A 15,139-nucleotide genomic window follows, 5' to 3' on the forward strand; every position below is an offset into this window, starting at 1 on the left:
AACCAACAACTGGTTGCAGACCCTGTGCATGCAGCATGGATCCCCAGCTGCAGCAGCAGCAGCCAGAAGCTCTGGGCTAAGGGCTGCTGCACACGGTGACCATAGAGCCCCGCAGGGGCTGGAGAGAGCATCTCTCAACCCCTCAGCTGATGGCCGCCATGGCGGACCCCTCTATTTCGATGTTGCGGGAGGCGGATCAGCCACATGTGCCCTACTGCGACGTTCATCGTTGAAGTAGGGCGCTATTCCCATCTTCTGATGGGGATAGCAACTTTGACATCTCGCTGCCTTACGTCGATTTCAACTTCGAAATAGCGCTCGCCACGTGTAGACGTGGCGGGCGCTATTTTGAAGTTGGTGCGGCTACTTCGAAGTAGCCGGCACGTGTAGACACGGCTCAGATGTTCATTTTAACTTGGATTTATAGACTTAAGTCCCCCCAAGTACCATGCTAACACATTCATCTCTTTTTATTCCTTCCCCTCCCCTGCCATTTCTCCCCACTGTTAATGCCATGTTGCTCCACAGCATTTTCGTCAAACCTCTCTCCTACTCTCAAAATGCAGAGGCATGTAAAAATTACCGAATAATTTCAACACATTGCTGCTTCTTTAATCAATCCTGCTGACAGGATGAAAGTCCAGTGTGGCTTATGGAACATTTAACCTGCTTTAATGCCATGTCTTGCAGTTAACTTTTTCCCAAAGATTTTGGTCTGTGCTTTTTGAAGTTTAGGCCTGTCTCCCCTGGTACATCTTAGATAATGCTTATCAGATTTAACAGGAAAAAATGCTGGTATCTGATGTCTTTTTTCCTTACATTTTACTAACGGCTCTTTCACTCATCAGGGTGAGATTCTTGAACTCATTTCCCTAAAATCTTTCATAAAAATTCTGCACATTTTAACATCACTGATGAATATTCTAATTCAATTGTATTATTGCATCCAGTTTACTAAAACTGGGAGGATGCATTTACCAAGCAAATCAGTATTTTACACACGCCAGTGCCAATCCATTTTTGCAGTGTATCAAAAGTTCAATGTTTTTTTCCTTCTTAAAAATCAGGCTTTGCAAAGCCTTCCTGGAATTGTGAATTTTTAACGTGATGGCAAACTGGTGGTAAAGACATAGTACTTAAATACCTCCAAAAGTTCAGAGACTACAAAACATCAGAATTTGTGTTACAAGTGCATTAAAAATGACAAGGAAGAAGGAAATGCTGTTATTTTTATGATCAATAAAACAGTTGTGGGCACTGCATGCTGTTCTCATCAGTTTCCAGGTACGATAATAAATTAGGTACAGACAATCCTCAAACCTAAATCCATACTGAAATTCTAATGAGGTCAGCAACTTAAGCTATTCTAAATCAGTATTTTTTCCTGCTCACAGTCTCCATCTCAGTGTTTCCACCAAAGAGTCACAGTTAGCCAAGGTCCCCTGGGTGGTCCATAGGGCAGAAGCAGGAGAGTGGTAGCAGTAGAAAGACTAAAACTCCAGATGTCGGAAGCATACATTAAACCTGTGCCTCACCAGGGCATTTAGGGTGCAACTACAGATGTACCTCAGTCCTGTATCATTTTACAGAGCCACACATACAGCAATACATATTTGCAACTATTCACCAGGCAAGACAGACCAACAAAATAATTGGGAGAAGTAAAGTGGGTAAGACTTAGTCATACTAGTTTCTCACGGGTTTAGTGTTTGTGGAAACAAACCATGACACAACAGCAAGATGCAATGGGAATCGACTTCGCATCAGCCTACTGCTACCCATGCTGATGAAGTGGGTCTTACCCTGGAAGCACGTTACCTAATAAATGAAATTGTTAGTCTTTAAGGTGCTACAGGACTGCTTGTTTTTGTGATGCTACCCAACTGTCCACTTGCCACCTGCTGACACATGCTAAGTGCTCCAGCAAACTGTGATCCAGCCCTCTGCGATGGGATTAGCTCAATACACATTAACAAGCTGTTAACACATTGGCAAAGATGCGCATAATGAGGGAGTGGTAGCAAGCTGCTGTGGGGCAGATTTGCTTCCTAGCACTTTCGGAGGTAATTGGCTTTGTACGAAAGGGCTTAGCATTTGAACAAATGCGCTACAGACTTTTCAAGCGCTTTCAGCTTCCATGTCAGCATCAAAGTTACTGAGCAGATTTTCAAAGAGCTTGCCATCACAGTGTCACAATGGCTTCCTGCTGGGCTCAGAACACTGGCAGAAATCCAAGCCCAGATCTGGGGTCTGAGCAATGGACAATGGCCATGATGTCTTTTGAAGAACCTGACCTCACAGGGATCTCTTACTCGGGTGCAAACAGAAGTAGTTAGAAATTCAAGGGATTCTGCTCTTTCCTTACCCTTGTCTGCTCCTCTGTTTAAAATGCTGGTTACCTACCTGCGCAGCCAAATGCCAGATGGTATCTAGAAGAAGGGCTGAATTTGACACAACACACATTAGCCTTGGCCTCGATACTCGCAACTGAATTATCCAGGTTGGTTGACCACAGTTTCACTGAGGAGAAATGAAAGAGGCAGAACTGGATAAATGAGGAGGAAAATGAAGTTTGAAAGATTTAAAAACACGGCCAGTACACAAATAAGTTCCCACAAACTTGCCTGGAAAGATTTTCCTGACTCTCCCGGAGATGGTGAACAAAAGGCAGCGTTCAGTTGTAGGTTATCAGTTTTTAGCACATTAAGAAAAACAGTATTGTAACGCTTCTACGCGCCCGACCAACAGTACCCCAGGATTCAAGCCCACATCTGTGAAGACTGGAACCTCATTCAGGTGACTAGCTGTAATCACACTACGTCCAGGGCTACCAGAGCACAGACTTTTACAACCAAGGGCAACAAGGCTAATATTCTACCTCCTCTTTGGCAACCAGCTGTGCTCAGTGCTCTCGGTTACAACCACTGCAGGTACATTTAAATGAAACACGACTAGTAAGAAAAATCTGTTCTTCATTCTTCATAGATTGGTACCAACAAAAAAAAAATGCAGCACTGGGGTTTACCCTGGCACTACTTTTTATTGTTACATTTAATTCAATCTATGTGCATGACTATTGTGTAGAGGTAAATATAAATAAGAAATTAGCCTGCACTGGACTACTCAGCATGGGGGAGTAGGGGGGATGCACACACTCAATGGCATTTTAAGCCCTCTTAAACCAGCCTCTTTCAAAAATACGATGCAATGGAGAGTCTTCTCGACCCTTCAGTTGTTTTTCCTTAGTAGTTGCATGCACACCCTTAAATTACATATTTAAGCACAAAAAGGGAAGGCATTTTAAACATGTTCCACACAGCCAACTTTGAATCTTAAGGAAGGTTATATGCTCCTCAAATTGTAGGCTAAAATGCGGATTTACCAGCAGCCTAGAAGGGGTCCCAGGTTGTTGCATTCTCCGAGGAGCAGCCTGGGAAACAGACTAAGGCTACATCTACACTATGAGATAAATTTGAATTTAAGGCAGTTAGCTCGATATTAACATGACTGTCTTCACTGTAAACACCATTTGCTTGATTTAGGGAGCACTAAATCGATACCATATTGTCAGAACCTGCTGGGTGTAGTGTCAAGTTCGAATTTAAAAGTTCGATTAAAAGCCAGTGTGGAAATGCCACACCTTAAAAATCGAATGTTTTAGCCTCCAGAGGTGTCCCGTATGTAACCCACACTGCCCCACAGTGCTCCGCTCTGACTGCTGCTCTCCAGGTGTGCAGGAATTAGGTAACAGGAAGACCGTGAATTTCAAATCGGGACCAGGAAGCCTGTGGCTGTGAGCCCATGTTTGTATGAGAAATGTCTGCCTTTCTTTGCTATTAGTGCTGTGAGCGCATCTACAAATAGCTCCTGCAGGGAGTCTGTGGTTCTGTTTCTACACGTGATAGTTTTGTTTTCTCTGATGGTCGTACTTGCATAAGAGGCTGAGAAATTTCTTATCAACAGTTTACATTTGTGCAACCCCTCCCCCCAATCCCCACAGGCGCCATGCAGCCGGGGTCTTTCTCTTGCTCAGCCACATCACTTGGGTAGCCCCGACCCAATAAAAGGACGTGCCTGCCGTTCGGTGCTGACCATACTGCCAGGCAGCACCATGTCCTGGCTTCTACACAGTGAGGGCTCCAAGGGCGGGAAAGAATTTTAGGGGCTTGCAGCCACCAGGGGGAAGTCTCCCCCGTGGCTACGAATTGTGGGGGCTTGCAGCCGCCAGAAGGAATGGTTCACGTGGCCCTCAAGCCACAGACCCCCCCACACAAAAGCCAAAAAAGATTTTCAGGGACCTCAACTGGCCATTCAACCACGCAAACACCAACCCGTCCCACAAAGGCAATGAAATTTGGAGAGACCCATCCACCCCCCCATCCCCACTCCCGTGTTGGCAATTTCTGCATAGTGAAGAGGGAAGCCAAAAGTCTTTTTTTCCTAGCCTTTTCTATCCTCTTTCTTCTAACTTTGGACCCCTTCATGTAGGGAAGAGTGGGTGGAGGGCCAGTTGAGAATACCAACTGTGCACAGAGGCTGTATAGTGGAATGTGAACCCAAAAAAACCTTTCCTCAGCAACTCTCTTTTTTCCAGATCTTTACTATCTGCTCTTTCTTCATGCTCTGCGTTGTCCCTGTATTATTTTCAGGGATCAGATGCAATCAAGGGAGGGGGACAGTCAGGGGAGGGCCAGTTGAGAAGACACACAAGATGCTGATTTTTACAAAATCCTCGATAATTGAGTTACAGCTACAGTTTTAAAAAGCAATTCAGTTCTGGAATAAAGAGATTCTTGTTAACTTGGAGATCTTTGTTGATGCCCTACATTTCTTCCTTCCACCTGGAAAAATAGACATTTGCTTACCATGGGAGGGGAACGAAGGCAGTGCAATGTGGGAAGATAACGTCAAAGATCAGTGAAAATACCCAGAATGCTAAAGGGGTCAGGGAACTGTGGGACAGGTTCCCACAATGCACTGCTGCAACAGTGGATATTTGCCAACTGAGTGTGGCAGTAATAATTCGACTTTCTGAGGAGCACATGGGGAGGTGAGGATAGTCAGATTCAAATTTATAAAATCCAGTGTTACGAAACTGATATTAAGAATTTTGAATTTATCTCATAGTGTAGACATAGCCCTAAGAGAATATACCTCCAGGTTTCCCCTTTGACCTAGTGGGAATAAGGCAGCTACATACTGGACAGTGGGCATACAGAGAAGCTGTTCTCCCCAGTCAGTGTTTGAAAATAGCCAGGGATCACTTAGGTTTCCATGTGACAGACCCTCTACAGACAGCCCTCTGTCCTCTGTGTGGAAGGGGCACTCTAATGCCTCTTTGTGTACGGGAAGGAAAGGACTTGTGGTGATACCAGAGTGGGCTGGCCAGGAGACGGGTGCTTTGGCCCCCACTCTGCTTTGGCTCCAAGAAAGGTGCATAAAAATATTGCTTCCCCTCCAGTCTACTAATTGTCTACCTATTAACCCATCCCAGGGATGGGGAAGGGGAGGGACTCTGCCTCTGGACAGATGCCTATTTGAACCACTAGCCTTAGTAACAGCTTATCCACAGGAAGGGTAGAGGACTCTTCCCTCCCTACTTTTAAAAAAAAAGTTCACCCAGAGGCAGGCAAGGTTGTGCTGTGCCTGGCCTGCCCTAATTCTGGCCATCTTTGGCGGACTATTTCAAAAGATATGAGAGGAAGACCTCTGTTTAGAGCTTGTTGATGCAGCCTTTACAAACAGCACAGTGGGAATCAGACAGATGTCTGGAGCCATTACAAAGCATCACATAGACCCATCAAAAGCTGATGTTGGGATATATGAAGAACATGCAAGAATTATGAAAAAGAGATCAAATACATGCAGCTATCAGTTTCGAGACAATAACTCATTCTCTTATTTACCAAAATAATGAACAGCTTTGCAAGGATGGCCTGGACCTTCTCTTGCTCCAAGTGACACCAGGTGGAGATGGAGGTAGAAGAGAATTTTGCAAGCAAATAAAAGCTTTGGCTTCTTGCTGTAAAAAAGAGATGCCAAGAGAAGTGCAGTGCATGTCACAGTGATATCAGAGGACATTAGCATTACTGAGCTGATGGCACAGGAAGCAAGTAATTCTGTGGTTTAAAAAAACAATGCCAGCAGACGACATTCCTCAGACTAAAACTAGAGGGTCTACGGGTACTTGCTGGAGCCAAAGGAACTCTCAGCTCATAGCAGTGCCCCTTGAAAATTTCTGTCCCATGCAGTCATCAGGCAGACTTGCATTTAAGTTCTGCAAGTTAGAAACTGTGTTCAATGGAGTTAATTCTTCTTTTGGCACCACAGCAATTTAACAAACAGATACTTGGTCTTAATTGTGTAAAAAACCAGGAGCTCCGCCTTCAACATGCTATCCTTTCACCTTTGCACAATTTCATTCAAATCATCTTCAGATCCCAAAGAGGAGGGGAGGCCCGGTGAGCTCATGTGCTCTTTAATCAATAATAATGCTCATAAAAGCCATTATGAAACTTGCTACAATTGGTAGGCAAAGGTAAGAGTTTACAGCAATCTCCATAACCACAGAGCTGTGTATAGAACCTAGTCAGCGCAATCAGCTTCTTGGTAACTTCCTCCCTCCCCTACCAAAATGGTGCTCACTAACTTTAAACTGAGGCAAGAGAGATTATCCTGATTTTCAGAAGCAACCTACAACTCCAATTAAAATCAGGGGAACTCCATTTTCGAAAATTAAATCTTATGTGTCTTCACAAGGTCAAATATAATGTTCTTGACAGCGCTGAAAACAGAACACCGATTTTCTGATTCCAAAGACACTGCCTTAATTACCTGCCCGTCTTCCTTTCCTTGCACCCAATTCTGCAAACCTGAATGAACCCACTGAGTTCACTGTAACTATTCAACATGATTAAGTATGTGCAGAACCGCAGCCTATTCATTACTTTTAGATCCAGCCAACAAAAAAAATTCTAGCTTCACTTGTTCACATTTTGAGAAATTACTTAAAGTCAATTGCCTGAAGTTCTGCTCACTCACGAGACAATGAAAATAAGAAGTAACCTTCCCCTAAGCTTTCAAGTGCACAGCAATTTTAGAATAGAACTATAGGTCTGGAAGGGACCTTGAGGTGTCACTTAGTCCAGTCTCCTGTGCTCACAGCAGGCCTATATTAACTAGCTCATCCCTGACAGGTGTCTGTCTAATCTGTCCTTAAAAATCTGAGTGATGGAGATTCCACAATCTCCCTGGGCAATTGCCTAACGTCCAACCCAGTGGCGGGCAAAATATTGGATATAGTCCGCCACACAATTGGATCCAGTGCACAGCTCAGAAATGTTTTAAATAGACAACCCCTAACTTCCGTGCTCTTTGTGAGGTTTCACGCCTTACCTTAGGCAGCAATCAAATATTCTTTCATTTTGAAAGCAAGTTTGCTGTGGTATAGAGCTGCAGCCTCTAACAAGGGAAGAGCCACATCTTATACATGCAGACCAGTCACAGTGTCATTCAAAAATGGACAAATATTTGGACTTGGCTATTTGGTTCACAATCATGATGTGACCACTAGACTTCACTCTCTCCAGGAGCCAAGAACAGAACCCAAACTTCCTGGTTTCCAAACACTCTATGGCATTCTAGCAAATAGCGATGGAACTCACGGGCAAAGTGGGTCTCCCAAACCACTCTAGTAGGTCGTTCACTAATTACTCTTTAAGCTCAAATGATACAGGTCTGACTGGGGATTTGGAGGTCCAGGTTTCCACCTCTGTAAATAACCCCAGGGGAGCCTCCTTACAATAGCACATAATGAAATTTGTTTGTCTTTATTTTTTCTAAGAAAATACTGATTTAATTAAATTCACAAAGTGAGGAAACATCCTTAGAACAGTTTAGAGAGATCAGAAGTATTATAATGGCGTCAGTTTGGGCACAACATGTCGTAACTACAGAGTTCGGTCATTTGCCATTTTGATTGCCTAGGGCAAGCGGGCAAGTGTGGAGGTTGCGTGGTATGTCGTGGTATGCAAGTTGTCCATTTTATCAAAATATTTTGCTATTTCTTGCCTATTTTCAAATGCTGTGTACTGAAGGAGCAAAATAGCTTCCTGCAGAGCCTTACAATCCATTTCTGTGACTATGACCACGTTACCAAACTTCATTAAGAATGATTTTTGCTAAAAGCATGTTTAGCAGTCACAAGCAGTTTCAACCAATGACCAGTCCAATGGGTGCAAGTTACATTACTAGTAGGAAGCATCAAAACTACAGCGGAGGGAATGTGACTTATGGCTGAAAATTATTTCTCACTTTGAGGACGAAAACTGCTCTGATGAACTGGGTTTAAACTCCCACCAACTCCTCGAAATGGGACAATAAAAGTATTTTTAATAGTAAGATTTTAAGATCAATACCAGTCACCATGGGATCCTTCTTTCGCCCAAGCTTCTATGTCTTTCAATAAACTGGTCACTTATTCATACAACGCTTTTGTAATGAAGTTTGGCAACAGGTGTTTGCACATGCCAGGAATACCCCAAGAGTATGCAGTGTACAGAGGTGACTGAAAGACAAAAACAACCCTGGTGATCCACTAATTTTTCTAGTCTCAAGACACATCAACTATAAAATGTTACCACTGGGGGAGGAGAACAAACATCTGGTAATCTCCACCTAGGACTGGGGCAAGAGACCTCCCTTGAAAGAGTTGCATCTAGTAGATGAATTCCCACCTGGCTTCCAAGATGTCCTTTCAAATCTCAGGATGTCTAACTCCCTAATTACTGTGGTTCAGAGGGTCCCAACAGGTAGGAATAGTATGTCTGACACCCACACTAAGTTCCTCTCTAAAAAAATTCAGGAAAATAAAGTAGCCATTTTTACATTTTGGGGATGTATGGGTTCAGCTGCCTAAGGCAGTCTTGACTCACAGTTAATGAACGTTATGCTTTTTTTCTCGTTAAATTAAAAATACAGCCTTCTACTTCATAGAAATACCCCCAGAAAACAGGTGGCTATACAGCTTCTCAGGGTTCTGACAACACGGGCCAACTTCTCACAGTCACCATAACTGCTGGGTTTGTTTGTCTAACTCTCAGCCACCTCTGTAGAAGCAGATAGCTCTACAAATACTGATAACTAAACATATAATTTGCTCTTAATATACAAGGGACAATCGGGACCATAGCACTTCTATGCTTCAGTTCTCTCCTATGGATGACGAAGAACATTCACAAGCGCACACACGTTCTGGGTGATCTTTGATGAAGAGAAGGGAATGGTTTGCATGAGTCATCTGATGAAGCAGGTCTTTGCCCACGAAAGCTTACGCTCCAAAGTATCTGCTAGTCTGCAAGGTGCCACAAGACTTCTTGTTGTTCTTGAAGCTACAGACTAACACGGCCACCTCTCTGATTCTAATTTTATCAGACTTCATCTCTGTTCTAGTGGGGGATTGGTACTCAGTGCTCCCTTTCCGGTGTTGGGTCTTTGGTGGAGAAGGGTGCTGATCTGTGATCACCGGATTACTCTCCTCCTTGCATGTATATCTGGCAAAGGGCATTGCAGCTATCTGGCAGCCAAAAAATGAAGAGAAAGGAACATTCTGTGACAGGGACGATGGAGGTTTAGTAAAAGCTGCCACTTTCAACAATCGCGAAAGGCATTAAGTGGAGTGGGGAGATCTTACTCCCAAACTTTAACAGCAAGCTAGGAAGGGGAAAACTCCCATCATATTTGACAAGACCAATAACTACAGATTGGAAGTTTAGTGCCCACACATTCAAGCAGCAGGGGTAGTTGCAAGGAAGAAGGGAATGGTAGTGCTGGGCTTCCCACCAGGCGTTAACCCAGACCAGAGGTTGTCTCTATGGAGCTTTGAGTGGAAGGTTCTGACATTCAGCTAACGGGTGTCTGGCAAACGGAGCTCTCCACTATAGCTCTTAAGAGAGCCATACTTATTTAAAATTCTTTTAGATAGGTCTCCAATTCCAGCATTCACCTTGATGTCCTTGTTATATATGTAACTAGTGAAAGGACTGCATGAGGAGGGGGATGAAACACTAAGACAAGCTAGATCAGAAAAAAAAACCAAACCTATAGCCTGTTAAAGAAAGAATTGCTATTTGAATAAAAATGCAGGATGTGCATAGAAAATTCAGGTCTTTATTAATACATAATTCATAGGTGTAAACACAGCACTTATAAAAAAAGAGTTTATGCAGAAGAGAAAATTGTTAAGCTGTGGTGTGAGGCCCTGTTTCATAAAATCAGCTCAGGCAGACAGCTCTTTACCATGTTAATAAAAGGTGAGATCTTTTTAAAATGCACAGCATGAATGGAGAGCAAAGAGATGAAAAGGTTCACCATTTATACAGAGGGACTTACTACATTTAATTGTAAAGGAAACAGTTTTCCACCAAAGGGGCAGGACGGGGGAACAGGGGAAGAAATCTATTAAAAGCTGTTAAGAAAATCTCCATAATATCAAATTATCATAAAGGCTGCATTTTGTAAGCAAAATTACCAATTACCCCAAGAATGTCAAACACACTTAAGGAGCACAAATAGGGCTTCCTTTTGAAACAGAATTTAAAAGCAATTTAGGGTGCAGAGGCTTGCAAGGTTTAATGTTTTTATGAAAAATTAAGTTGTCATTTCAAAGTAAACCATGAACAGCTCTGTCCAAAGTGGTGCTTGCCCATAGGGGAGAGTTGATCCCCAGTGGCTGCAGAAGGAATTCGGAAGCAGTGGTTGTCTAATAACTAATGTGATATTGTAGACTGACTGCAAATAAAGTCCTGTTCTTCAGGGAAGGGGAAAGATGACATATTTCACATCTATCACTCCCTCCTTTACAGAAGCTTTATTGCTTCCAATGTGCTGTGCTCAACCAGTGCGACTCTAAGGCACGCCCAGAGACAGCGTCAAACATCCTGGGTCACTACAGCCCAGCAGGAGTTTTGGAAGGAGGGAAGGCAAGGAGCAACTCATTCCCAACAATTGGGCCTGCTGTTCTCCTGCCTTCCTGCCCACCATCCAGCTTTGTTCACACTGTTAAGTTATCCAACAAACACGGCATACATCCTACAGGCGAGAGACAGGATGTTTCTCATTATGCGTGACCCTTAATGCTTTATCACTTACAGCATATCTCAAATGAAAGCAAAAGAGGACATTCTTAGCCCCCATCCATTTTTCTGTAGCCACTCCCTTCCTTGCACATACAGTTTTCACCAAAGCCCTAACAGCCCTCAGTTCTACCAGTCTGAAAAATGCTGAAGTCAAACTTGCCTTGTGGACACTAGAGAGTTATAGAGACTTAGCTGGATTGTACTAATGTGATATACAGCCTTCTCTAAAATCCCAGGACTGACTAAAGCTAGTCCAAATTTTTCACCTGAACGATTTTTCCATTGAAACATGCCCACTTCATTAAATAAAAACTAGATTTCTTAAGATAATTTAATTTTTTGCTGAGAGGACACTGATTTTCGGGGGGGACGGGGACGACACAGTGACAGCTGGACAAGCTCCTCGCCTGGAAGACACCTGATATTTTCACTTTCACCAAGTGAAATTGACCAAAGCATTCAGAGAGGTGCCAAGGCAGGACCCCAGGGCAGGGCTTCCCTAACCAGCTCCAGGCCACAGTCAGAGCCAGAGTGCTCTTCCTTCTCCAGGTGCAGGAGCTGCTTGTGCAGGCTAAGCACGAAGGCTTCGTACCTCTATCACAACTCTGCCTCAGACAGGGACAGGCAGCCAGAGAGCGAAAAGATTCCACTTTGGTTCCCATGACACAGGTTGTCATTTTCTGAAAAAGCTTTTTAAGGAGAGAGATTCCCTTTGTTCAGCTAACTCCAGGCAAAGTTCCCCTTCCCCTTTTCATCTGATCCTAAATGGTCCTATAACATCCTGAGCAAGTCAGATGCACTATCCCGAGCAAGCCAAGGAATTGTTACTTGAGACCTCCTCTATTGACAACCACAGGCAATACACAATGAGTTCAACTGTCGGTGCTAGAATTTAAAATCCAAATACCTTTTGCATCATCGGAGCCTGAAGCCAATAGTTTGGGGTCCATCAAGTTAAAGTCAACGCTCCAGCATCTTTTCTCATGTTCCTGTTTTGAGAAAGAGGGAAATACTTGGAATGCAGCATGTTCTAAGTCATGCTGCTAAAAAGCAACACATCTGCAGTTTGTTATGAACTAAGATGGAATTTCCAGATATGGCCACTCACTATGTCTAACAATGACCTTAAATACCTCTCAAACAACAGTAACAATTAGTCCTGTCACACCTTAAAGACTAACAATTTAGGTAATGAGCTTTTGTGGGGAAGACAAAAGATCATTACCTAATAAATAAAATTAGTAACAGAGGAAGCCATGCTAGTACATACACTATCAAAACAAAAAGCAGTCAAGTAGCACTTTAAAGACTAGCAAAATGGTTTATTAGGTGAGCTTTCATGGGACAGACCCACTTCTTCAGACCATAGCCAGACCAGAACAGACTCAATATTTAAGGCACAGAGAACCAAAAACAGTAAGCAAGGAGGACAAATCAGAAAAAGATAATCAAGGTGAGCAAATCAGAGAGTGGAGGGGTGGGGTGGGGGGGAAGGTCAAGAATTAGATTGAGCCAAATATTGACCTTCCCCCCCCACCCCTCCACTCTCTGATTTGCTCACCTTGATCATCTTTTTCTGATTTGTCCTCCTTGCTTACTGTTTTTGGTTCTCTGTGCTTTAAATATTGAGTCTGTTCTGGTCTGGCTATGGTCTGGAGAAGTGGGTCTGTCCCATGAAAGCTCACCTAATAAACTATTTTGCTAGTCTTTAAAGTGCTACTTGACTGCTTTTTGTTTTAATTAATAAAATTGTTAGTCTTTAAGGTGCTACAGGGCTGCTTGTGTGTTTTTTTGATTTCTGTGAAGCGACGACCACCACGGCTACCCCTCTGAGATGACAACTAAGGTGTGTGCAACTTAAGAGAAGCCCCAAAAGATGCAGCACTACATCCAGGACTCTTTCTCCCCCCCCCACTCCCCACCCCCAAAAAAAAAGCACTGCTTATTTGCTCATTTCTGAGGACACCTCTCATGACAGTGTATTTTAGTTTGTTACTGCTCCTGTATGGTCCGTCATCCTCTTTGAGCAAAACATGTATTTTACTTGTATTTGGAAAATTCAGATCTCTCCCAACAAGGAGGCTACTGAATTTGTTCAGAAGGTCCAAAAAGAGCAGCCTTGTTCACTCAGGTATTGAAAGTTTAAATGGTCACAGGAATTCTAGTTTATCATGCATACACACGTCACTTCAAATCTGAAGGCTCTTTCCTTATAAGAGATGAGGAATTTAATACACTGGCCTTACCACAGTCTGTTACAGTAAGGTCCCCACACCTGTGAACTTAATATTAGGGAATTCATGTATTCGCAAGCAACTCTGGGGCAGGGAGCAACCGCTGCCTCTTCTCTGGGGTGCCGGGGGCAGGAGCGGGAGCGCCAGCAGCTGCTGCTTTCCTGGGGCTCCAAGTCCACCCCCCATTTGCGAAAATCAACATTTGCAAGTGTTTTGAACACCAAACCTTTGTGAATGTTTTGACCCTACTGTAAATGAAACCTGAAGTTTAGTCAAGTCATTTCAACCTTGACTAAACACAACATGTGTCTGTGCACAAACCTCAGTTTATGAAAACAGTGACAAAAAATTAAATAGGGAGTTTAAAAATGAAGTGGAGTTAGTTTCTTTTAGTACAAGAAAAAGTTGGAAAAATAACTCCAGGTTCATTATTTTTCATTCATAATGAAAATTTTCAATGTATAACTAAATTGCCCTCAAACTCCTTATATTAAGATTCATTGTGCGCATTGAGATCTATTTCTAGCTGGCATACACATGATAAAACAGAGTTAGCACAATCTTATGATACAGGTTAATACATCATACATGTTGAACCTCTCTAGTCCAGCAACATCTGTAATCTGGCATGATTTCAGTTAACCAGGTGACCATTTAAGGGTGTGGCCAAGTCTCCCACGGTCCCATAAAGTTCAGTTACAGCCACCAGCCCTGGCTCTTCGTGTTCTGTGCTGTTATTAGGCTGTAAGTTACACCAGCTGTCTTCTGAGAGCCCAACAAGCAGTGAAAGCGTTGGTAACACTGCTAGACAATATTGACCTCCCGTGGTCTGGCAACTTTTCTTGTCCCATACCAGTTGGGTCCTGAGGGTGCCAAACAGGAGAAGTTCAACATTGTATTAAGGTAGTGCTGTTTAAACTCGTGGAAAAACATCTTACATTCCTATTTAACTGTTACAGGGAGATGCATGCAGTTCTCATCTACTCTTACAAAAGAGACAACCACCCTCACTCCCAACTTCTCAGTTCCGATCCCACACCTTCCAAGCGGCCCTCGCTACTTTTCCATTTAGCCACTTGTACTGTCAGGACAGGGTTAAAGAGACAAGATGAAAATAAACCAATGTATAGATGCTTGATTGCATTCATTGATTTGGTGTTTGTGCTCCTAGTTCACTGCCCCCTGTGCTGCACTTTATATTTATTAGAATCTAATCAGCCCTGGCTGCCTGCAGCTCTGCTACTTGGCAAGTGCCAAGTCACTTGGAAAGGTTGCTTGCTCTTGCTCGCTCTCTCTCTCTCCCCTCCCACCCTCCAGGTGTGGCCACTAGTCTTCTGGTTTTTAGGCCCTCTGCAAACATGATCATGGTTGAACATAGAAAACTTCTAAGGTGGAAATGAAGCAGCCGTGCAGAGGGCTGGTCCTTTTAATTCAAAGTCTCCAGCAATTCCTCTTCCTTTTCCCAGCTCTGCGCCTCAACAACAGGGTTCTGACTAGCCCAGGGGTTAGAGGTAGGCAGCTCTTTGGCAACGTTCCTTGTTGCCAGCCTACCCTGGTCCCACACTGCTCCCAGAAATGGCCAGAAGAGCCTCACAGGGGCAGGGATCTCCGCACGTTGCTTCTGCCTGCAAGTCCCACTGGCCAGGATCAGGGAACTGTGGCTAATGGGCGCTTAAGGCCAGTGTGCAAACCCACAGCCCCCTTCTGGGAGCAGCATGGGGCAAGGGCGGGCAAGAAGCCTTCCTTAGCCTCACTATACTGCCAACCTGA

The 15,139-nt window shown here is 43.6% G+C and overlaps 1 protein-coding gene across 2 annotated transcripts in view; it reads right to left on the bottom strand.

Moving 5' to 3' along the window:
* The window catches only part of COP1 (COP1 E3 ubiquitin ligase), a 163,441-nt gene that overhangs the window by 61,949 nt on the left and 86,353 nt on the right, over positions 1-15,139 (bottom strand). For both annotated transcript variants that reach the window (XM_075003155.1, XM_075003156.1), the window contains exons 14-15: positions 12,043-12,124; positions 2,404-2,520 (exon numbers count right to left, since the gene is read on the bottom strand). In XM_075003155.1, coding sequence (XP_074859256.1) covers positions 2,404-2,520; positions 12,043-12,124 — 199 coding nt within the window. The remainder of the gene's footprint in view (positions 1-2,403; positions 2,521-12,042; positions 12,125-15,139) is intronic.

Source organism: Carettochelys insculpta, chromosome 9 (genome assembly GCF_033958435.1).
Source record: "Carettochelys insculpta isolate YL-2023 chromosome 9, ASM3395843v1, whole genome shotgun sequence".
Classification (NCBI taxonomy): Eukaryota; Metazoa; Chordata; order Testudines; family Carettochelyidae; genus Carettochelys; species Carettochelys insculpta.